The 25,500-nt window shown below is 44.6% G+C and overlaps 1 protein-coding gene across 2 annotated transcripts in view; it reads right to left on the bottom strand.

The window, feature by feature from the left end:
* The window catches only part of LOC138662930 (gastrula zinc finger protein XlCGF57.1-like), a 150,861-nt gene that overhangs the window by 97,147 nt on the left and 28,214 nt on the right, over nt 1-25,500 (bottom strand). The window contains exons 1-6 of one of the 2 annotated variants that reach the window (XM_069748937.1): nt 22,539-22,578; nt 12,055-12,204; nt 11,746-11,925; nt 11,540-11,663; nt 11,359-11,456; nt 11,070-11,160 (exon numbers count right to left, since the gene is read on the bottom strand). In XM_069748937.1, the coding sequence (XP_069605038.1) occupies nt 11,070-11,160; nt 11,359-11,456; nt 11,540-11,663; nt 11,746-11,925; nt 12,055-12,204; nt 22,539-22,565 (670 nt within the window). In that variant the 5' untranslated portion in view covers nt 22,566-22,578. Of the gene's footprint in view, nt 1-11,069; nt 11,161-11,358; nt 11,457-11,539; nt 11,664-11,745; nt 11,926-12,054; nt 12,205-22,538; nt 22,579-25,500 lie in introns of those variants that run through there. The other variant, XM_069748939.1, reaches the window with a different exon arrangement.

The following is a 25,500-nucleotide window of genomic DNA, read 5'->3' as shown; positions in this document are numbered from 1 at the left end:
ATAAGTCAAATTCTTGTGATCCGTCAAGACCACCACGCGATGTTTAGCTCCTTCAAGCCAATGTCGCCACTCCTCGAATGCCCACTTCATGGCCAACAACTCTCGATTGCCAACATCATAATTGCGCTCAGCAGGTGAGAGTTTTCTAGAAAAGAAGGCACATGGTTTCATCACCGAGCAATCAGAACTTCTTTGCGACAAAACAGCCCCTGCTCCAATCTCAGAAGCATCAACCTCGACCTGAAACGGGAGCGAAACATCTGGCTGGCACAACACAGGGGCAGAAGAAAAACGACGCTTCAACTCCTGAAAAGCCTCTACAGCCGCAGAGGACCAATTGACCACATCAGCACCTTTCTTGGTCAAATCAGTCAACGGTTTAGCAATACTAGAAAAATTAGCGATGAAGCGACGGTAAAAATTAGCAAAGCCCAGGAACTTCTGCAGGCTCTTCACAGATGTCGGCTGAGTCCAATCTTAAATGGCCTGAACTTTAACAGGGTCCATCTCGATAGTAGAAGGGGAAAAAATGAAACCCAAAAATGAAACCTTCTGAACTCCAAAGAGACACTTTGACCCCTTCACAAACAAGGAATTCGCACGAAGGACCTGCTTCACATGAGACTCCCAATCATCCGAAAAGACCAAAATGTCATCCAAATATACAATCATGAATCTATCCAGGTACTCTCGGAAGATGTCATGCATAAAGGACTGAAACACAGATGGAGCATTAGAAAGCCCGAATGGCATAACCAGGTACTCAAAATGGCCCTCGGGCGTATTAAATGCTGTTTTCCATTCATTGCCCTGTTTAATTCGCACAAGATTATACGCCCCTCGAAGATCTATCTTGGTGAACCAACTAGCCCCCTTAATCCGAGCAAACAAATCAGACAGCAGCGGCAAAGGATACTGAAATTTGACTGTGATCTTATTAAGAAGGCGGTAATCAATACAAGGTCTCAAAGAGCCATCCTTCTTGGCCACAAAAAAGAACCCTGCTCCCAATGGTGACGACGACGGGCAAATATGACCCTTCTCCAAGGATTCCTTTATATAACTCCGCATAGCGGCGTGCTCTAGCACAGATAAATTAAACAGACGGCCCTTAGGAAACTTACTACCAGGAATCAAATTAATAGCAAATTCGCAATCCCTATGAGGAGGTAGGGCACCGGATTTGGGCTCTTCAAATACATCCCGGTAATCTGATAAAAACTCAGGGACTTCAGAAGGAGTGGAAGGCGAAATTGACAACACTGGAAAATCACCATGTACCCCCTGACAACCCCAGCCGGACACAGACAGATTTCCAATCCAACACTGGATTATGGACCTGTAGCCATGGCAACCCCAAAACGACCACATCATGCAGATTATGCAACACCAAAAAGCGAATATCCTCCTGGTGTGCAGGAGCCATGCACATGGTCAATTGAGTCCAGTACTGAGGCTTATTCTTGGCCAAAGGCGTAGCATCAATTCCTCTCAATGGAATAGGATACAGCAAGGGCTCCAAGAAAAAACCACAGCGCCTGGCAAACTCCAAGTCCATCAAATTCAGGGCAGCGCCTGAATCCACAAATGCCATAACAGAATAGGACGACAGAGAGCAAATCAGAGTAACGGACAAAAGAAATTTAGACTGTACCATACCAATGGTGGCAGACCTAGCGAACCGCTTAGGACAATCGGAGATAGCATGAGTGGATTCACCACAGTAAAAACACAGCCCATTCCAACGTCTGTGTTCTTGCCGTTCAGCTCTGGTCAAAGTCCTATCACACTGCATAGGCTCAGGCCTATGCTAAGAGAATACCGCCAGATGGTGCACAGCTTTGCGCTCACGCAAGCGCCGATCGATCTGAATGGCCATGGACATAGACTCATTCAGACCAGCAGGCGTGGGAAATCCCACCATGACATCCTTAAGGGCTTCAGAAAGACCCTTTCTGAAAATTGCCGCCAGGGCACATTCATTCCACTGAGTAAGAACAGACCACTTTCTAAACTTCTGACAGTACACCTCCGCTTCATCCTGACCCTGACACAAAGCCAGCAAGATTTTCTCTGCCTGATCCACTGAATTTGGTTCATCATAAAGCAATCCAAGCGCCAGAAAAAACGCATCAACATCACGCAATGCAGGATCTCCTGGCGCAAGGGAAAATGCCCAGTCTTGAGGGTCACCACGCAACAAAGAAATAATGATTTTTACTTGTTGAACGGGGTCACCAGAGGAGCGGGGTCTCAAAGCTAGAAACAGTTTACAATTATTTTTGAAATTCAAGAACTTAGATCTATCCCCAGAAAATAAATCAGGAATAGGAATTCTAGGCTCTAACATAGGATTCTGAACCACAAAATCTTGAATGTTTTGTACCCTTGCAGTGAGATGATCCACACAAGAGGACAGACCTTGAATGTCCATATCTACACCTGTGTCCTGAACCACCCAAAGGTTTAGGGGAAAAGAAAGACAAAACAGTGCAAAGAAAAAAAAATGGTCTCAGAACTTCTCTTATCCCTCTATTGAGATGCGTTAATACTTTGGGCCAGCTGTACTGTTATGGACCTGGTGGTTAGGAGCACCCGGCACGACCTGATAGTTAAACTGACACAGGACAAGCTCTGGGATGTGGGAGCTCTGCTGACCGCAGACCCTAATCCTATCACACACACTAGAAATAGCCGAGGAGCGTTCCTGACTCTCCCTAGATGCCTCTTCACAGCCTAAGAGCTAGCTAGCCCTAGAGATAGAAAATAAAGCCTACCTTGCCTCAGAGAAATTTCTCAAAGGAAAAGGCAACCCCCACATATATTGACTGTGAGTAAAGATGAAAGTCACAAACACAGAAATGAAACAGGTTTCAGCAAAGGGAGGCCAGACTTACTAAACAGACAGAGGATAGGAAAGGTATCTTTGCGGTCAGCACAAAAAACTACAAAAGACCACGCAGAGTGTGCAAAAAGACCTCCGCACCGACTAACGATGCGGAGATGCCACTCTGCATTCCAGAGCTTCCAGCTAGCAAGACAAAATCATGATATCCAGCTGGACAAGGAAACAATGAACAAATAATAACTATCAGGAACTTAGCTTCTGCTGGAGAAGACAGGTCACCAGAAAGATCCAAGAGCGAACTGAACCAATGCAGGAACATTGACAGCTGGCATGGAGTAATGATCTGAGTGGAGTTAAATAGAGCAGCCAACCAAAGGATAAACCACGTCACCTGTGTAAGGAACCTCAGAAGCAGCAGCTTCACTCACAGCCACCAGAGGGAGTCCATGGACAGAACTCGCCGAAGTACCATTCACGACCACAGGAGGGAGTTCGACAACAGAATTCACAACAACCTGTATGTCATCTCCTCCTGTATATAGTATATACGTGTGTCATCTCCTCCTGTATATAGTATGTACCTGTAAGTCATCTCCTCCTGTATATAGTATATACCTGTGTGTCATCTGCTCCTGTATATAGTATATACCTGTGTGTCATCTGCTCCTGTATATAGTATATACCTGTGTGTCATCTCCTCCTGTATATAGTATATACCTGGGTGTCATCTCTTCTGTATATAGAACTAAATTGGCAGCCTGATAAATCCCCAGCCAACAGGAAGCCCTCTCCCCTGGCAGTATATATTAGCTCACACATACACATAATAGACAGGTCATGTGAATGACAGCTGCCGTATTTCCTATATGGTACATTTGTTGCTCTTGTAGTGTGTCTGCTTATTAATCAGATTTTTATTTTTAAAGGATAATACCAGACTTGTGTGTGTTTTAGGGCGAGTTTCGTTTCTCAAGTTGTGTGTGTTGAGTTGCGTGTGGCGACATGCGTGTAGCAACTTTTTGTGTGTCGAGTTGCATGTGACAGGTTAGTGTAGCAAGTTGTGTGCAGCAAGTTTTGCGCATGGCGAGTTTTGCGCGTGGCGAGTTTTATGTGTGGTGCATTTTGAGTATGTGCAAGTTTTGAGTGAGGCAACTTTTGCATGTGTTGCAACTTTTGTGCATGTTGCAATTTTTCCACGTTTGCAAGTTTTGCGTGTGGCGAGTTTTCCATGAGGTGAGTTTTGCACGTGTGGCGAGTTTTGCGCGAGCCTATAGTTTTGCATGTGGCGAGTTTTGAGAGGCGACTTTTGTGTTTCAACTTTTATGTGGCGAGGTTGGTGTATGTGTGGTGAAATGTGTGCTAAGGGTGGTATATGTGTTCAAGCACGTGGTAGTGTGTGGCGCCTTTTGTGTGTGTGTTCATATCCCCGTGTGTGGCGAGTATCCCATGTTGGGGCCCCACCTTAGCAACTGTACGGTATATACTCTTTGGCGCCATCGCTCTCATTTTAAGTCCCCCTTGTTCAGATCTGGCAGCTGTCAATTTGCCTCCAACACTTTTCCTTTCACTTTTTCCCCATTATGTAGATAGGGGCAAAATTGTTTGCGGAATTGGAACGCGCGGGGTTAAAATTTCGCCTCACTACATAGCCTATGACACTCTCGGGGTCCAGACGTGTGAGTGTGCAAAATTTTGTGGCTGTAGCTGCGACGGTGCAGATGCCAATCCCGGACATACACACATACACACATACATACACACACATTCAGCTTTATATATTAGATGGAAAAAAACATTTTTTGATGGCACCTTCCCTTTAACGTAATATTTTGTTGCACAACCTTTTGAGGCAATCACTGCAATGAAACAATTCCTGTAACCGTCAATGAGACTTCTGCACCTCTCGACAGGTATTTTGGCCGCTCCTCAAGAGCAAACTGCTCCAGTTGTCTCGTGCCTGAAGGTTGCCTTTTCCAGACGGCTTGTTTCAGCTCTTTCTAAAGATGCTCAATAGGATTTAAGTCAGGGCTCATAGAAGGCCACTTCAGAATAGTCCAATATTTTCCTCTTAGCCATTCTTGGGTGTTTTTAGCTGTGTGTTTTGGGTCATTATCCTGTTGCAAGACCCATGACCTGCGACTGAGACCAAGCTTTCTGACACTGGGCAGCACATTTCTCCCTAGAATCCATTGATAGTCTTGAGATTTCATTGTACCCTGCACAGATTCTAGACACCATGTGCCAGATGCAGTAAAACAGCCCCATAACATAGAGCCTCCTCCATGTTTCACAGTAGGGACATTGTTCTTTTCTTGATATGCTTCATTTTTCCCTCAGTGAGTATGGAGCTGATGTACCTTGCCAAAAAGTTCCATTTTTGTCTCATCTGTCCATAGGACATTCTCCCAGAAGCTTTGTGGCTTGTCAACATGTAATATGGCAAATTCCAGTCTGGCTTTTGTATAATTTGTTTTCAACAATGGTGTCCTCCTTGGTCATATCCCATGAAGCCCACTTTGGGTCATACAACGACAGATGGCGCGATCTGACACTGATGTTCCTTCAGCTTGAGTTCACCTCTAACCCCTTTACCCCCAAGGGTGGTTTGCACGTTAATGACCGGGCCAATTTTTACAATTCTGACCACTGTCCCTTTTATGAGGTTATAACTCTGGAACGCTTCAATGGATCCCAGTGATTCTGACAGTTTTCTTGTGACATATTGTACTTCATGATAGTGGTAAAATTTCTTTGATAACACCTGCGTTTATTTGTGAAAAAAACGGAAATTTGGCGAAAATTTTGAAAATTTCGCAATTTTCCAACTTTGAATTTTGATGCAATTAAATCACAAAGATATGTCACACAAAATACTTAATAAGTAAGATTTCCCATATGTCTACTTTACATCAGCACAATTTTGGAACCAACATTTTTTTTGTTAGGGAGTTATAAGGGTTAAAAGTTGACCAGCAATTTCTTATTTTTACAACACCATTTTTTTTTTTAGGGACCACATCTCATTTGAAGTCATTTTGAGGGGTCTATATGATAGAAAATACCCAAGTGTGACACCATTCTAAAAACTGCAGCCCTCAAGGTGCTCAAAACCACATTCAAGAAGTTTATTAACCCTTCAGGTATTTCACAGGAATTTTTGGAATGTTTAAATAAAAATGAACATTTAACCTTTTTTCACAAAAAATTTACTGCAGCTCCAATTTGTTTTATTTTACCAAGGGTAACAGGAGAAAATGGACCCCAAAAGTTGTTGTACAATTTGTCCTGAGTACGCTGATACCCCATATGTGGAGGTAAACCACTGTTTGGGTGCATGACAGAGCTTGGAAGCGAAGGAGCGCCATTTGACTTTTCAATGCAAAATTGACAGGAATTGAGATGGGACACCATGTTGCGTTTGGAGAGCCACTGATGTGCCTAAACATTGAAACCCCTCACAAGTGACACCATTTTGGAAAGTAGACCCCCTAAGGAACTTATTTAGATGTGTAGTGAGCACTTTGACCCACCAAGTGCTTCACAGAAGTTTATAATGCAGAACCGTAAAAATAAAAAAATAATATTTTTTCACAAAAATCATCTTTTTGCCCCCAATTTTTTATTTTTCCAAGGGTAAGAGAAGAAATTGGACACCAAAAGTTGTTGTCCAATTTGTCCTGAGTACGCTGATACCCCATATGTGGGGGGGAAACCACCGTTTGAGCGCATGGCAGAGGTCGGAAGGGAAGGAGCATCATTTGGAATGCAGACTTAGATGGAATTTTCTGCAGGCGTCACATTGGGTTTGCAGGGCCCCTAATGTACCTAAACAGTAGAAACCCCCCACAAGTGACCCCATATTGGAAACTAGACCCCCCAAGGAACTTATTTAGATGTGTTGTGAGAACTTTGAGCCCCCAAGTGTTTCACTACAGTTTATAACGCAAAGCCGTAAAAATAAAAAATCTTTTTTCTTCCCACAAAAATTATTTTTTAGCCCCCAGTATTGCATTTTCCCAAGGGTAACAGGAGAAATTGGACCCCAAAAGTTGTTGTCCAATTTGTCCTGAGTACGCTGATTCCCCATATGTTGGGGTAAACCCCTGTTTGGGCACACGGGAGAGCTCGGAAGGGAAGGAGCACTGTTTTACTTTTTCAACGCAGAATTGGCTGGAATTGAGATCGAACGCCATGTCGCGTTTGTAGAGCCCCTGATGTGCCTAAACAGTGGAAACCCCCCAACTATAACTGAAACCCTAATCCAAACACACCCCTAACCCTAATCCCAACGGTAACCCTAACCACACCCCTAACCCTGACACATCCCTAACCCTAATCACTACCCTAATCCCAACGGTAAATGTAATCCAAACCCTAACCCTAACTTTAGCCCCAACCCCAACTGTAGCCCCAACCCTAACCCTAGCCCTAACCTTAACTCTAATGGGAAAATGGAAATAAATACATTTTTTTTAATTTTTCCCTAACTAAGGGGGTGATGAGGGGGGTTTGATTTACTTTTATAGCGGGTTTTTTAGCGGATTTTTATGATTGGCAGCCGTCACACACTGAAAGACGCTTTTTATTGCAAAAAATATTTATTGCGTTACCACATTTTGAGAGCTATAATTTTTCCATATTTTGGTCCACAGAGTCATGTGAGGTCTTGTTTTTTGCGGGACAAGTTGACGTTTTTATTGGTAACATTTTCGGGCACGTGACATTTTTTGATCGCTTTTTATTCCGATTTTTGTGAGGCAGAATGAACAAAAACCAGCTATTCATGAATTTCTTTTGGGGGGGGGGGGGGGGGCGTTTATACCGTTCCGCGTTTGGTAAAATTGATAAAGCAGTTTTATTCTTTGGGTCAGTACGATTACAGCGATACCTCATTTATATCATTTTTTTATGTTTTGGCGCTTTTATACGATAAAAACTTTTATAGAAAAAATAATTATTTTTGCATCGCTTTATTCTGAGGACTATAACCTTTTATTTTTTTGCGGATGATGCTGTGTGGTGGCTCGTTTTTTGTGGGACAAGATGACGTTTTCAGCGGTACCATGGTTATTTATATCCGTCTTTTTTTAATCGCGTGTTATTCCACTTTTTGTTTGGCGGTATGAGAATAAAGCGTTGTTTTTTGCCTCGTTTTCTTTTTTTTTTTTTTTAACGGTGTTCACTGAAGGGGTTATCTAGTGATATAGTTTTATAGGTGGGGTCGTTACGGACGTGGCGATACTAAATATGTGTACTTTTATTGTTTGTTTTTTTATTTAGATAAAGAAATGTATTTATAGGAACAATATTTGGGGGGGGGGGGGGATTTTTTTGGAATTTTTTTTTAAATTTTTTTTACAAATTGGATTTTTTTTTTTTACACTATAACATTGCCCCAGGGGGGGCATCATGTTTAGTGTAAGATCGCTGATGTGACACCTTGCTGTACAGTGTGTCAGATCAGCGATCTGACATGCACAGCTGCAGGCTTCACAATGCTTGCTCTGAGCAGGCGCTGTGAAGCCACCTCCCTCCCTGCAGGACCCGGATGCCGCGGCCATTTTGGATCTTGGCCTGCTGCAGGGAGGGAGGTAAGGAGACCCTCGCGTTGCTGCGGGGGTCTCAGGGAAGCCCGCAGGTAGCCCCCTCCCTGCGCGACGCTTCCCTATACCGCCGGCACACCGCGACCATGTGTGATCGCGGTTTGCCAGGGGTTAATGTGCCGGGGGCGGTCCGTGACCGCTCCTGGCACATAGCGCCGGATGTCAGCTGCGATCGCTATGACGTACTATCCCGTCGAGGGTCAGATAGGCCCAGGTCACCTCGACGGGATAGTACGTCTAAGGTCAGAGAGGGGTTAATCTGTTTAGAAGTTTTTCTGGGCTCTTTTGTTACCATTAGTATTATCCGTTTCTTTGCTTTGCGATCAATTTTCTTCCTGTGTCCAGGGAGGTCGGCTACAGTCCCATGGATCTTACATTTCTGAATAATATGTGCAACTGTAGTCACAGGAACATCAAGCTGCTTGGAGATGGTCTTATAACTTTTACCTTTAACATGTTTGTCTATAATTTTCTTTCTAATCTCCTGAGACAACTCTTTCCTTCGCTTCCTCTGGTCCATGTTGAGTGTGATACACACCATGTCACCGCACAGCACAGTGAGTATCTGTAGCCCTATATACAGGCCACTCACTGATTCCAAGATTGGAGAACTCTGTGATGCTAGTTACTGGACACACCGTGATATAACATGTCCCTTTTGTCACATTATTTTCATGGGTACCATCATTTCTGTCGCCTGTTTCATGAGTTCTATTATTATATTTTTAATTCTGTGGAAGCATGGTTGAAAATAAATGTCTGACTTTCATTTGTTCATTTTCATAGATCTTTTATTTCTTATTACTTTTGTCAGATTCAAGTTATTTTTGTGACCATTGTGGTTTTTCCTGTCATTAAACGAGGGGCACCAAGAATTTTGACCCCATATGTATAGATTATAACCCTCAGTGAATTAATTTATAAAATGGAATCACTTTATGAGGATTTCAACTATACTGGTTTTCTGTCATTTAGTTATATTAGGGCTTCTGCATATGGTGTGTCCAATCTCATCTGGGATCTGTTCCTGCTGCCCAGCTGGAGTAATCGGCTCCCTACTTCAGCCAATTGGAAAGTATCACACCCTACTAAAGCTCAAAGCACATGGCCGAAATCTGCCAGAAACAGCGTTGTTCTCCTCTGGTTCAGTCCTCTGTGCTCAGCTTGTGGCTTGTGTATTTGTTTCCTGTTGTGACCGTGGCCCGTTTACTGACTACTCTTGTGTCTTCTGATTCTGTATTGTGTCCTTCTAGTTCTGACCCAGCTACCTGACTATTCTTCTTGCCATCTAATACCACAGAATAGCAGGTAACACCATGGTCCAAGCCTAGGGGTCCCAGTGTAAGTCCAGATCCATGTAATGGTGTTAAAGGGCGATGAGCAAGGCGATCGTTGGGATATGGAAAGCAGAGAAGATAGTGCCAAGCATGTTCATGGTGGAGATCTTTTGAGCTGCCAGTTGACAATGAACATTGCTCCCAATACATTGTGTCTGCAAACTATTCCAGCTAGATCTGCAGTCAAACAGCTAAATGGCGCTCCTTCCCTTCTGAACACGGCCATGTGCTCAGAGAGTAGTGTACAATCGTATGTAGGGTATTGTGAGAAGCTGGAAAATAATTTGTAAGATCCATTTGTTTTCTATTATCCTTTGTGAATAATTCCAAAGTTATCACCACATAAAGTGACACACGTCAGATTGTAAAAATGGGGCCTGATTAAGAACACAAAACTGGCTGCAGGAAGAGCATAAATCAGAGGATTCTGGACACTACTGTAATCAAACACTGACTATAGACAATAATATCTACTGAAATGCTCAAACTGAACAGTCTCCATCAGTAATAAATGAGCAGCTAGTGGTGAAACCTCTCTGGGGGAATTAGAGCACGGGGCTCGGTGACTTCACAATCTAAACTATCGGAAGCTCCAATATTTTCTGTCAGATGAGTTTCAAGAAGAAATATTACACATTTAAAGAGAACTGTGTATAATAGTGCAGAGCGGAGATGTCTTAAAGGGAACCTGTCAGCAGGATTGAGCTCAGTGACTACAGACACTGTCAGGTCGGTGCCGTTATACTGATTGCACTGATACCTGGTGATGAAATCCGTCTTGTGGTTGTTTAATCTGTATTTATAGTTTTCGAGGTTCTCGTGCTCTGGGGCGGGGCTTTATGTCGTGCCCTGGGGTGGGGCTTTATGTGGTACTCTGAAGCAGGGCTGTGGGTGGGGCTTTATGTGGTGTTCTGGGGCGGGGCTTTATGTGGTGCTCTGGGCGGGGCTTTATGTGGTGCTCTGATTACATATTCATCTGTATTGGCTTATGACAGGTCACTGATCCCTCACTACAGAGGCTGACAGCCCCTCTGCCTTTGGATAGGAGACCCTGTGGCATGACATAGGGACCCGATCGCTGCCATGGAGGGCCAATGTTGTCATGACATCCGCGTCTCCAGACCTGAAAGGCTTCCTGTCATGCACAGTGATGATCAGGAAGTCTCTCAGGTCAGTGTATAGAAGCGATCAACCTGCACAAAATGATTGTCCTATAGTGGGACACAGTGTAAAACTAAGAATGAATTAAAAGATACCAAGAACCCGTATATTACTACTCACCTGGGTAGTCATATGTGGGAATCTCCTGTTTAAACCACTCATCCCCCCTCACATATGTCTCTGTAGTATTAATATGGGTCAGATCTTCACCCTGAAACAAATATTGTAAAAGTCACCGACAGATGGAGAAGTCACATCTATGATCAGCTCTAATCCTGCCATCTCCACCGTTCTCATTTCACAAGTATAAAACATATAATACTGGTGGATAAAACAAGACTGAGCACAAGACCTTCACCGGCGTCTACACATCATAGGGGAGATCTCCTGACACCTTCTCTCCATCTACCTGATGATCCTGAGGAGCATTGGGATCTTCTTGGTTACTGTCCTGTGGAAGAAGAGGACGGGGACATCTCTCTGGTGTTGTCCTCTTACTGGATAGATCTGGAGGAAACACATACAGGGACTGAATTCATTCTTTACATACAGATAATTATAGGCCGTGTGTATTTAGTCCGGTCTATTACCTGGAAATGTGAGGGGCTGGGGAACCTCCATTATGACGTTCTTGTACAGATCTCTGTGTCCTTCTAAATACTCCCACTCCTCCATGGAGAAATAGACAGCGACATCCTGACACCTTATAGGAACCTGACACATACAATGATACCGTCATCCCCCGATCCCTTCATAGTGTTACTGTATAATGTCCCAGCATTCCCAGCACTGTCACCTCTCCAGTCAGCAGCTCAATCATCTTGTAGGTGAGTTCTAGGATCTTCTGGTCATTGATGTCCTCATGGATCAGGGGGTGAGGTGGAGGCCCCGTGATTGGGCTCAGGGGTCTTCCCCGTCCCTCAGACACAGGGTCCTGACAGCGATCACTAGAGGTCTTCTTCACCACTGTGTAATCCTGGTAATGGAGGGACACATTAATAAATCTCACTACAGACATTTCCAGAGTCCTCACCTCTCCAGTTCTGTCCATCTGTTATTCCCATAGATAAGAATGATGTAATGTGACGTCATCAGAATCTCTCACCTCTCCAGTAAGCCGGAAGAGGATCTCTAGGGTGAGGTGTAATATCCTCTCCGCCATCTTGTCTCTGTCCATATCCATCTTTGATGGGTAAATCAGGAAAATGTTCTTTTGTAGAAGATCTTCACTGAGAGGATCCGATATTGTAGAGACCTGAATGAGAAGATGAGCCGATGTAACATCATAAGAATCCTGTAATAATACAATTACTGGAGATAATAAGGGAAACATATGAGGAGATTTATTATTTTACAGTATTTAGTTTCCTTCTTTACATCTACTAATAAATCCTATATATTTAGGCCACAGACAACAAGCAGTTTCCTCCTCGGAGTCGGCAGCTGAATATGTTTCTCATAGACTCATCTTCCATAACGCTAATTCTCGTCTCATTTACCGACCCTGGAATCGGCATTAGCAAAACTGCAGGAGATATTCATTACACGCGACATGAGAAATAACTACTTCATGATGAGGACGACATCTTCATCTTCTACTACGGCTCTAGAAACAGATTTGGCCAGAGTCGGTCACTGACTCCATCACCACCGGCCGTCTATATGAAGGTTTCCCGTCTTCCCCGCACTGTAATCTTCTATCACGTTAGATCTCAGCTCTGATTTACACACAGAAGATTGTTTATAGCCTAGGAAGGGGGTTATACCCACGGAGCTTCCCAGGCTATTATTATCAGCTCACAACTGTATACTTAGCCTTTAGTGGCTAATAAAATGGGGGACCCCCAAAAAAGTGACCTAGGTTCCCCCTGTATTTAATAACCAGCAAAGGCTATGCAGACAGCTGTGGGTTGTTATTAAAAGCCTAGGAAGGGGCCATGGACACTGCCCCCCTAGGCTAAAAACAACAGCTCTCAGCCACCTCGGAAAAGGCACATTTCTAAGATGCACCAATTCTGGCACTTAGCCTTTCTCTTCCCACTTGCCCTTTAGCGGTGGCAAGTGGGGTAATAGTTATGGGGTTGGTGTCACCTTTGTATTGTCCGGTTACATCAAGCTCCGAGGTTAGTAATGGAGAGGCATCAATAAGATGCCCCTATTACTAACCCCATAGTCACATTGTAAGAAAACACAGACAGAAAAAGTCCTTTAATTGAAAGAATGACACAGACTCCTTTAATAATCTCAATTGAACCATAATTACGACCTCGCCTAATTCCACCGAAGCCCTCGAACTCCTGTAATAAACCAAAAATAATATAACAACAATATCCATCACCTCTCCATCATTCTGCCCCACGCCGCAATCCATGTCTGGGGGAGAAATAGTTTCCAACCTGGATGGTGCCAAGATGTGACCCTCCAGGCTGAGAACCACTGGTGAATGAGCTGCTGGGAACGCAGCCTCAGTGTCTAGCAGTGACATCACTGATGCTCTGTTCCCAGCCGGGCTGAACTGCGGTGACTTTGGTGAGAAACCCCGCTAGCACCGTGAGAAAGTCGCACGGTACAGAGGAGAGTTCACCGGGAGAATTATTAAAAACTACAGTGTGGGGACCACTCTATTCTTGATAACTAGCCTTGCTGAAGTTGACAGATGAGGGTTGCAGCCCCCAGCTGTGAGTTTTGCCTGGCTTGTTATCAAAAATAGGGGGAACCCACACAGGTTTTTGTTTTAATTATGTATTTACGGCACAGAAGCAGCTGATGAATACTCCTATCATCTGCTCCTGCTCTCACTTTTATTAGCAGGTGTCGGATGATGGGAGCAGTTGTTCCATCAGCTGACACCAGTGACCGGAAGTAACCTGTATCTCCGATCACAGCTGAGTGCTGCCGCTGTCTTTTGACAGTGGGGGAACTGTGGATCTCTGACCGGCGAGGACAGTTTCACCACCGTTCAGAAGTGGTGCTTGCCGTGCTGTCATGCATATGACAGCATGTCCAACACTGTATTGTCGGCCCCCCATTCAAGAGAACGGGGTTCGAGTCTAGTCTGCTCAATGACAGGCTGGATGCATCACGCAGCCCGTCATCGAGTGTGAGGTCACATCCGGCTGTCCTTGACTTTTATACTGCAAATACGCTGCAAAAAAAAGGTCAACCGTTTTTTTTACAACCATTCAAGTCAATGTGTGAAAAACACTGCAAAATCGCTGAAAGAAGTGACATGCTCTATGTAAAAAAAAAAATGCTGCAAAGCACAAAATCCTGATGACAAAAAAAACAATGTGTGTGTATGAGATTTCTGAAATCTTATAGACTTTGCTGGTAATGGAAAAAGCAGCTGAAAATTAGCATATAAAAATGCAGCAAAAACGCCCAGTGTGAACATACCCGTGAGAGCAGGAGCGAATGATGGGGAGTATTCATAAGCTGCTCTTGCGCTGTAAATAAATAATAAAAGAAACTGCATGGGTTCCCCCCTATTTTTGATAACCAGCCAGGCAAAACTCACAGCTGGGGGCTTCAACCCTTAGCTGTCAGCTTCAGCAATCTTGGTTATCAAGAATAAAGGAGTCCCCACGCTTTTTAATTATTTAAATAAATAATTTAAAAAAATGGCATGGGGTCCACCCCATTTTTTAACAACCAGCTTTTCTAAAGCTGACAGCTGGGGTCTGGTATTCTCAGGCTGCTAAGGGGCCATGGATATTGACCCCCCAGCCATAAAATAGCAGCCGGCAGCTGCCCAGATAAGGCACGTCTATTACATGCGCCAATTCTGGTGCTTTGCCCAACTCTTCCCACTTGCCCTGTAGCGGTGGCAAGTGGGTTCAAATTTGTGTAGTTGATGTCACCTTTGTATTGTCAGGTGACATCAAGCCCACGGCTTAGTAATAGAGAGTAAGACAGCTATCCATTACTAATCCTATAGTTATATGGTAAATAAAGACACAGCAAGAATAAAGTGTATTGAAAAAATGACAAAAACTCCTTTAATAATCTCAATTAAACCATATTTACGACCTCGCCTAATTCCACCGATGCTCTCGATCTCCTGTACTAAAACTAAAATAAAAAAACAACAATATACCATACCTGTCTGTCGTTCTCTCCTATGCCGTAATCCATGTCTGGGGGAGAAATAGTTTTCAACCTGGATGGTGCCAAGATATGACCGTCCAGTCCGAGAACCATTGGTGAGTGAGCTGCTGGGAACGCAGCGTCAGTGACTAGCGGTGACATCACTGAGGCTGCGCTCCCAGCCGGGCTGTACTGCTGTGACCTCAGTGAGATCCCCGCTAGCACCATGAGAAAGTCGCACAGTGCAGAGGAGAGTTGAAATTCATCGCAGTGAAATCCTCCCGGTGAACTCACCTCTGCATCGTGTGACTTCCTCACGGTGCTAGCGGGGATCTCACAGAGCCCATGCCATTTTTTTCAGTAAAATGATCTTTTATTAAATACATGTACAGTAAGCTGCACACACTGTACTAATTGTATTTGTCACTGACATCTATATATCTATCTATTCTATTTACTGTACGTAATTCATGTCATCTATCTTGTTGGCTCCTGCACTGATTTTACACTACCGCGGCTGCTGAATTACCGCCTTTTCTTCTATCTATGTAATATATATACACGGTGTCATGGACATCCATAAAAAAAACTTCCTTCTCACCCCCAATAGAGGTGGTCTTTGTTGTCCTTTCTCATTCTCGGGTCCTCTACCAGAGGTCTGGGAGTTTGAGGGTTCTGCGCAGGATCTTAGTTGTTTCCCAGCATTGCGTTTTTCTGGACACAGAGCTCAGATGTTGCTCCTGGGATCTGTTGTAGCCATTCATCCCACTTAGGGGGTCACTGCTCCAAGTGCTCCTATCACCACTGGAATCACTGTTGCCTTCACCTTCCACATCTTCTCCAGTTCTCCTTTGAGGCCCTGGTATTTCTCCAGCTTCTCATATTCCTTCTCTCTGATGTTGCTGTCAATTGGCACTGCCACGTCTATTATCACTGCTATCTTCTGATCCTTGTCTACTATCACAATGTCTGGTTGGTTAGCCAACACCTGCTTATCCATCTGGATCTTGAAGTCCAACAGGATTTTAGTCCTTTCGTTCTCCACAACTTTTTCTGGGGTCTCCCACCTGGACTTAGAGGGAATTAGCCCATATGCTGTGCAGATGTTTCTGTATACAATTCCCGCTACTTGGTTGTGGCGTTCAGTAAACGGTGTTCCTGCTTGCATTTTACATCCTGCCACTATATGTTGGACGGTTTCTGAGGTTTCTTTGCATAGTCTGCACCTTGGGTCTTATGTGGTAGATTCCTGCTTCTATGAATCTGGTACTTAGTGCTTGCTCTTGTGCCGCTATGATTAGTGCCTCTGTGCTGTCTCGGAGTCCAGCTTTCTCCAGCCATTGGTAGGATTTCTCCATGTCAGCCACCTCCATTATCAGTCGATGGTACATCCCATGCAGTGGCTTGTCTTGCCATGGCGGTTCATACTCCTGTTCTTCCTTCCAGATCTGTTGTTGTTGCTGCCTTAGGCTTTCTCTCAGCATCTCATCTTTTGGTGCCATTTTTCTGATGTATTCCTGGATACTCCTTGTTTCATCCGTGATGGTGGCTTGGATGCCTATCAAGTCTTGACCACCCTCCTTTCTCTTGGTATACAATCTTTGGGTGTTAGACTTAGGGTGGAGACCTCCATGCATTGTGAGGAGCTTTCGTGTTTTCACATCCGCAGCTTCCATCTCTTCTTTTGGCCAGCACACTATGCCAGCAGGGTATCTGATAACTGGCAGGGCATATATATTGATGGCACAGATTTTATTCTTCCCATTGAGCTGGTTATTCAGGACCTGTCCTACCATTTGATGGTATTTGGATGTTGCTGCTTTCCTTGCTTCCTCATCATGGTTACCATATACCTGTGGGATGGCGAGGTTCCTGTATCATGTCTGTACATCTGCTATATGCCCTGCTAGTAATTCTACTCCATCAGTCTTGACTACCTTGTTTCTCTTTATTACAAACTGGCCGGACTTCTCCAGTATGATGGACATCCCGATGTCTTCACTGTAGATCTTGTCATGTGGATCAGTAATTGATGTCCCGTTCGCTTTTTGCATACAGCTTGATGTCATCCATGCAGAGGAGGTGGCTGATGGTGCTTCCACTCTTGAACTTGTATCCATAGCCAGACTTTGTAATTATCTGACTGAGGGGGTTCAAGCCTATGCAGAACATCAATGGGGACAGTGCACCACCTTATTATATGCTGCATTTGATGGTCTCTTGTGCTAGTTGTCTTGAGTTGATTTCAAATGTTGTTCTCCATAGACCCATTAAGTTTCTGAGGAAGGTTCTTAATTTCCTGTTGACATTGTACAGAGCCAAGCATTCACAGATCCATGTGTGTGGCATTGAGACATAGGCTTTCCTGTAGTCAATCCAGGCTGTGCTGAGATTGGTCTGTCTGGATCTTGAGTCTTGAGTGACTTCTCTATCTACTAGGAGCTGGTGCTTAGAGCCTCTGGTGTCAGTCCCAATGCCTTTCTGAGCTGGATTCATGTACTGGTTCATATAGTTCTGTAGCTTGGTGGCTATGATGCCTGACAGAAGTTTCCATGTTATTGTAAGGCAGGTTATTGGGTGTAGTTGGATGGAACTGTTCCTTTGTGAGGATCCTTCATGATCAGGACTGTTCTTCCTTGTGTTAGCCAAGCTGGGTTGTGGCCTGCTTCTAGCAGTTGGTTCATCTGCATTGCCATGCATTCATATACCGCTGTGAATTTCTTTAGCCAGTAGGTGAGGATCATGTCTGGGCCAAGTGCTGTCCAGCTCTTCATGTTCTTGACCCGCTGTTGGATGTCTGCTTCTGTAATGGTGACTGGTTCTTGCTCTAGGTGGTTGCTGTGTTTCATTCTCAGATATTGCAGCCACATTGCACTGGTGTTGTGTTTCTTCCTTGTCCCATATGTTTCTCCAGTATTGTTCAGTCTCTGCTATTGGTGGAGTTGCTGCCTTTGTGCTGTTCCTCTGTAGTTGGGAGTACACTTTGGATGGTTCTTCGGAGAACAGGGCATTTATCTTCATGGCCTCAGCTTCTCTAGTGTATCGCTCTAGTCTTGCAGTGAGTGCTGTGAGCCATTGTTTAGCAGTCTCGTCAGTTGAGGTCAGGCCTTTGTACTTGTCCAGCTTGGTCTTATTCTTGATCTTTACACACTTCTGTATTTATGATAGTTGGCTGACTTCCCTTCGTGGCACCTTGATCTTTGTCTACAGTCTTCTTTTCCAAGGGGGGCACATACTTCTGTTGTTCTTGCTGGTTGTATAGCCAAGCATTTCCATGATTGCTGAGGCAGTAGCGTAGATCAGGTTATTAGTTTGTGTTATGGTGGTGGTAGGTAGTGCTGCTCCATTGGCATCCTCTAGCACAGGGATCCCCAACTCCTGTCCTCAAGGCCCACCAACAGGTCATGTTTTCAGGATTTCTTTTGCATTGCACAGGTGATGCAATTATTACCTGTGCAAGACTAAGGAAATCCTGAAAACATGACATGTTGGTGGGCCTTGAGGACTGGAGTTGGGGACCTCTGCTCTAGCATACTGTCTGGCGGTGTTTCTTTGCTGAGCCTTGTCAGTCGATCTCTGGTATTGATGGTATTTAGTTTATCTAAGATCTTCTGTTTCAGACCAGCTGCAGTGCTCTCTAGTTATAAAACCAAAAACACATGGGCTACTTGCACAGTGAACAAGTCTGTAGAAACCTCTTCACACCACCAAAGAACTTGAAGACACAAAAGAGCACAGAGAGGTCAAAAAAATACTCTGTTGTAAAAAAGTCACAGTAAATAAGCAAGTGCTAGTCAAAAAATGAAAAAACACAGGGTATTTAGTTAATACATTTTTTTTGCAAAAAAAAGTATGTTAAGCTGCTCCACCAATCGCCAAGGTATACCCATAATAGAGCAGTCCTGTCTTGTTCACTGTGCAAGTAGCCCATGTGTTTTTGGTTTTATAATTGTTCTCTTGTTTCTACAAGACTGGGGAGTCCACCACTCCTGTGGGTCATTTGCATTGTAGCTGTTCCATCTTGCATGTTCTACATGGATATTTTCTCTCTGAACCCTGTTCATACAGGTACTATACAGATGATCAGGTTTTTAAATACATCAGATAGGGATTATATACATTAGATAGGACTGCTCTATTATGGGTATACCTTGGTGATTGGTGGAGCAGCTTAACATACTTTTTTTGCAAAAAAAGTATTAACTAAATACCCTGTATTTTTTCATTTTTTGACTAGCACTTGCTTATTTATTGTGACTTTTTTTAACAACAGAGTATTTTTTTACCTTTCTGTGCTTTTGTGTCTTCAAGTGCTCTCTAGTTGCAGGGTTGGATGAGGATCTTCAGGGGGTTGCACATGTTATTCTTCCAGGTCTTCATGTGGGGTGGATCTGCAGTGCAGTTGATCCATCTCAAGTTGTGATAATAGCTTTCTCTTTACGATATTGAAACGTTGGGTGACTAGTTGTTTCTCAGCTAGTGGACATGCAGGTCTTGTATCCACCCAGAGTTTCCTCATACGCTTCATATCGCCTCTCACACTTGGTCTGCTGTTACAGTAGCATTTCATCAGATCCAGGTTCTCTTGCCTTGTCCATGTATGGTTTGGTCCAGTAGCCCATTTATCATCAGATTGTTCTGGTTCCTCGACATCTGACGTGGACCTTGTTAATCCAGACGACGTCTGAGCCGGCATGACTCTCTTTGCTTGTGACACTCTCAAGTTTATTGAGGTAGGCACCATAGTGTTATGGACCACTACTGGTATATTATGTCCAACAGGGCAGAGCCAGGATTTGATCCCCAGTCTCCCTCATTGGTGGCTGTGATTTTACTAAACACATGTATTGCCGGCTTCTATTATATCCTTTACCGAATGTTAACGACTTTTTCCGATCTTAAGAAAAATGCTCATGTTACCGATCATGAATCCGGAAAATTTATGTTTGGCGATCGTTTACTGAACATATTCTCATCTCTAATTATGGCCACCGCAACCTGCTACACAAAATAAAAAATCCCCACTCAGTATGGAGGCATTTACAGTCCACCACAACCCCAGTGTAATGGCCCCTACCAGCCACACATTCAGTATGAGAGTCCCAACAGCTCTTCTCTTAATATGATGCCCCCACAATTCCTGCTATTTGAAAAAAAATAACCACACTACTCAGCCAACCCGGTTCCTGAGGAGCGCTGCTCTGGTCTGTGCGGTGTGAGTACTGAGGCTCCGTACTACAGGTGTGATGTAGTGATGTCATTGTGCCTGCAGTGCACGGAGTCTCAGACTCAGAAGCGAAGGCTGAATGGTGGATCAGGAGCTTTAACATAGTAACATAGTAACATAGTTAGTAAGGCCGAAAAAAGACATTTGTCCATCCAGTTCAGCCTATATTCCATCATAATAAATCCCCAGATCTACGTCCTTCTACAGAACCTAATAATTGTATGATACAATATTGTTCTGCTCCAGGAAGACATCCAGGCCTCTCTTGAACCCCTCGACTGAGTTCGCCATCACCACCTCCTCAGGCAAGCAATTCCAGATTCTCACTGCTTTCCACTCCCTGATTCACTAATCTATTCAGCAGTATCACCGTCATGGGAATGTGGATATCGCTGAAATTGTGATGATGGGAAGGAGAGGGTGACCAACACCACACCCCACCGAGCCCTGTCAATTCATAGTCATCATAACAACCGAGTGGGCGACATTTATGGATGATACACTCATGCCTATCCAACTATCGTATGGTAAATATCTCATAGATCCTGGGTTCATTAGTATTTGCACCAAGAATGAGACTAAGTGAGTATTTATTAATTGTCGGTAGTCGGAGGTAGTCAGTGAGGTGGATGGTACCATATTGTGCATTTAGGGGGCAGTACTGTGGAAACATTATATAGTGGGGGCATGGCAGTACTGTGGGGATATTATACTGTGTGAGGGGGATGCCAGTCCTGTGGAAACATTATCTTGGGTCTGTGGGAAGCCACTATTGTGGGAACAAAATACTGTGTGCGGTGAGATGATGGTACTGGGGAACTTTATACTGTGTATAGGGGTATGGCGGTACTATGAGATTATACTGTGTGTGTGGTGGGATGGAGGTACTATGAGAACATTATACTGTGTGTGGGGGTATGGCGGTACTATGAGAAAATACTGTCTGTGGGGGTATGGCGGTACTGTAGGAACATTATACTGTGTGTGGGGGTATGGCGGTACTCTAGGAACATTATACTGTGTGTGGGGGTATGGTGGTACTATGAGAACATTATACTGTGTGTGGGGGGGTATGGCAGTACTATGAGAACATTATACTCTGTGGGGGTATGGCGGTACTGTAGGAACATTATACTGTGTGTGGGGGTATGGTGGTACTATGAGAACATTCCAAAGACATACTGATAGGAATTCTAGATTGTGAGCCCAATCGGGGACAGTGATGATAATGTGTGCAAAACTGTAAAGCGCTGCGGAATATGTTAGCGCTATATAAAAATAAAGATTATTATTAAAAATAAAGATTATTATACTGTGTGTGGGGGGGTATGGCAGTACTGAGAACATTATACTGTGTGTGGGGGTATGGCGGTACTGTAGGAACATTATACTGTGTGTGGGGGTATGGAGGTACTGTGAGAACATTATACTGTGTGTGGGGGTACAGCGGTATTATGAGAAGATTACACTGTGTGTGGGGGTATGGCGGTACTATGAGAACACTATACTGTGTGTGGGGGTATGGCGGTACTATGAGAACATTATAGTGTGTGTGAGGGTATGGCAATACTGAACATTATACGTTATCGATGGTACACCTGGTCAGGAGACCTTGATGACGCAGTAAGGCTATGTTCACATTTGCGTTGTGCGGTGCAGCGTCGGCAACGCAACGCACAACGCAAATGTAAACCCATGCACAACGCAGCATTTTGTGACGCATGCGTTCACTTTTGCATGCTTTTTGGCGCAGAAAAACTGCATCATGCAGCGTCCTCTGCGCCCTGATGCTTGCGCCACAGTGACGCATGCGTCACAAAACGCAATAGCAACGCATGTCCATGCGCCCCCCATGTTAAATATAGGGGCGCATGACTCATGCGTCGCCGCGGCTGCCCCCGACGCAACGCTAATGTGAACGTAGCCTTACTGATATTATAAAGGCCAGAGCCCCAAAGGCAGAACAGATTTGGCGCCAACAAAGGAAAGGGGTGCGGGGAAGAATGTGAGGTACCAGCTCATGGTAAAGTGCCCGAGGCAGCTGGGTGTGGGGCAGAACCTGCTTACAGGGCATAATGGGGGCATTACACTGTGTGGGGCCAAGAAAGGGGCCCTGTACTAGGAGAACAATCCGCTCCCTCACTTCCTGTCCTCCATAGTTGGCTCGTATGTATCTATTACAGGAAACAGAACAACAACGTTATGATTCTTATAAAGAGTCTCCGTGCAGAAGGGGTTAATGTCCCCGCGCTCAGTAATGGGGAATCTCCACATACCTCCACCTGCAGAGCCGCACTCCACATATATGGCTGCTTTGTGCGCACAGGACCTGTGATGAGGTCACAGGAGGGAGGAGTCAGGGGTCATGTGATCCGCAGTGAAGACTCTACATGGAGACTTCTCCTCAGTGACATTTCCGCCATTATTCGCCCTCACTACTGGCACAATTCCCTCGCGCCGCCTTTTCTACACAATGTTCTGTGTGGAATGTAACGTGTGATTTCTCTGGAGACAAATAGACCCCACACATGAGGGGATTATTACCGGTTACCGTCTAGTATATGGCGGCATATGATTGTGCTATCGCCTCCACACCGGGAGCTAAAATGCCGAAATCTCGCTTATTTACCCCCTTCCACTGTCCGCCTAAGGGTCACATAACGTTGGCTCTTCTTGTTCCGTCATGCTGGCATTAATATGGCACTTCAGGGGGCACGATGAGCGGTGTACAAACGTGCAGATACGAGGATTTCATCATCACCCACCCAGACATATTAGAGTCCAGTCCTCAGTAGACATGTGCAGAGCTCTGATCACCACTAAATTCCTGCTGGCGACTCCCAGGTGAAAATGGAAATCCCTCCCTTCTCCGGCTCATGGGAATAATGAATGGAGGAGATGAAGATAGAATAAAATCTTGTCCTTTATTGGGGCATCATAATACAAGCTGATGCGTTTCAGGCGATACTGCCCTTAGTCATAGTATAATAAAAACACATTACAGCACAATATATAAAGGCACATAACGAGGCTGCAGCCAATCACAATACATGTCCATTAACCATATATCAAACACCTGAGTGCCCATTAGACGCAGACACCCACCCGCCCAACCTGAGTGTTATACAAATGTTATAGCCACTAAGTCTATATACAAATTGTAAGAATACAACACTACTAGTGATGAGCGAATATACTCGTTACTCAAGATTTCCCGAGCATGCTCAGGGATTTAGTTTTCATCACCTCAGCTGCATGATTTACATCAGTTAGCCAGCATAAGTACATGTGGGGGTTCTCTAGCAACCAGGCAACCCCCACATGTACTTATGCTGGCTAACAGATGTAAATCATCCAGTTGAGGTGATGAAAACTAAATCTCCAAGCACTAAAAAATGAGTATATTCGTATATATATATATATGGGTGCCAGGCCTCCTGGAAAAGACCATCCTCATGTCCATCCACGTAATATGTCAAACAAAAAAAGGAAGGCAGCACTCCAATAGATTATGAAGGTGAAAAAGCTGTGAAGTTTATTTCAGACCCACATCTCGCGACGTTTCGGCTCGCATTGAGCCTTTCTCAAGGCTGCCTTCCTTTTTTTGTTTGATATATATATATGTATATATATATAGTATATAACGAGTATATTCGCTCATCAGTAAACACTACCCTTCACTGATATATGTAAATACATAAAATACCACATATATCTCATATACTATATATATATATATATATATATATATATATATATATAATTCTCTTTGATCTCTCTGCAGCATTCGATACTGTGGATCATCAGCTCCTCCTCACTATGCTCCGCTCCATCGGCCTCAAGGACACCGTTCTCTCCTGGTTCTCCTCCTATCTCTCTGACCGATCTTTCACTGTATGTTTTGCTGGTTCCTCCTCCTCTCACCTTCCCCTTACTGTTGGGGTTCCTCAAGGATCAGTCCTAGGCCCCCTCCTCTTCTCTTTGTATACTGCCCCTATTGGACAAACACTCAGTAGATTTGGGTTCCAGTAACATCTCTATGCTGACGACACCCAATTATACACCTCTTCTCCTGTTATCACGCCGACCATTTTAGTAAAAACACCAGTGATTGTCTTACCGCTGTCTCTAACATCATGTCCTCCCTCTATCTGAAACTGAACCTGTCAAAAACTGAACTCCTTGTGTTTTCTCCCTCTATTAACCTACCTTTGCCTGACATTGCCATCTCCGTGTGCGGATCCACCATTACTCCAAAGCAACATGCCCGCTGCCTTGGGGTCATCCTTGATTCCGAGCTTTCATTCACCCCCCACATCTGGTCACTGGCTCGGTCTTCTTATCTGCATATCAACACCATTTCTAGAATTCGCCCTTTTCTTACTTTCGACTCTACAAAAACTCTTACTGTTTCACTTATTCATTCTCGTCTGGACTATTGTAACTCTCTACTAATCGGCCTCCCTCTTACCAAACTCTCCCCGCTCCAATCTGTCCTGAATGCTGCTGCCAAGATCATATTCCTCACCAACCGTTACACCAATGCCTCTACCTTGTGCCAGTCATTACACTGGCTACCCATCCACTCCAGAATCCAATACAAACTTATTACCCTCACCCAGTAGCGTAGCTACCAGGGGGGCAGAGGGTGCGGCCGCCCCGGGCCCACCGCTCACAGGGGCCCACCCGGAGCTACACTACACTTATAATTAGCTTGGTGGTAGAGCAGGGAGATACGATCTCCCTGCTCTACCTAGGGCAGGGGCTGGAGACAGGCAGTGAAGCTATGCCCCCTCCCCCAGTGCTGACACTGTACCTGTGTCCAGCAGACACGCCCACATTGCACGCTCAGTGAAGTGAACGTGTCTGCGGCAGAGCAGTCAGGACCATGGCGCTGGGGCTTCGCTCCAGAGAGGAGCAGGACAGGGGACACAGTGCTGTAAGTAACCGCTCACACTTCTGCCTGTGCAGCCGGAGGTGTCTGAACTGTGCAGGGAGGAGGTGGCAGGACGCTCCTCCTCTCCAGATAACACCCAGCCACATGCTGTATCTGCAGTCTCTGAAACACTGTAGATTTATGGCGGCATCTTGAACTTTTACACAGATCGGGTCACTGTCAGTACAAATCGCCCCAGCATGACCCAATCTGTAAAAAACTTCAGAGCAGCTGATATAAATCTAATGGTTCCTGAGAGAGACAAGACTAGTCAGTAATGTGCAATGATAGACGTGACCCCT

The sequence above is a fragment of the Ranitomeya imitator genome, chromosome 2 (assembly GCF_032444005.1).
Source record: "Ranitomeya imitator isolate aRanImi1 chromosome 2, aRanImi1.pri, whole genome shotgun sequence".
Taxonomy (NCBI): Eukaryota; Metazoa; Chordata; class Amphibia; order Anura; family Dendrobatidae; genus Ranitomeya; species Ranitomeya imitator.
The sequence above is the reverse complement of the archived record's forward strand: the minus strand, read 5'-3'. Positions and strand labels throughout refer to the sequence as shown.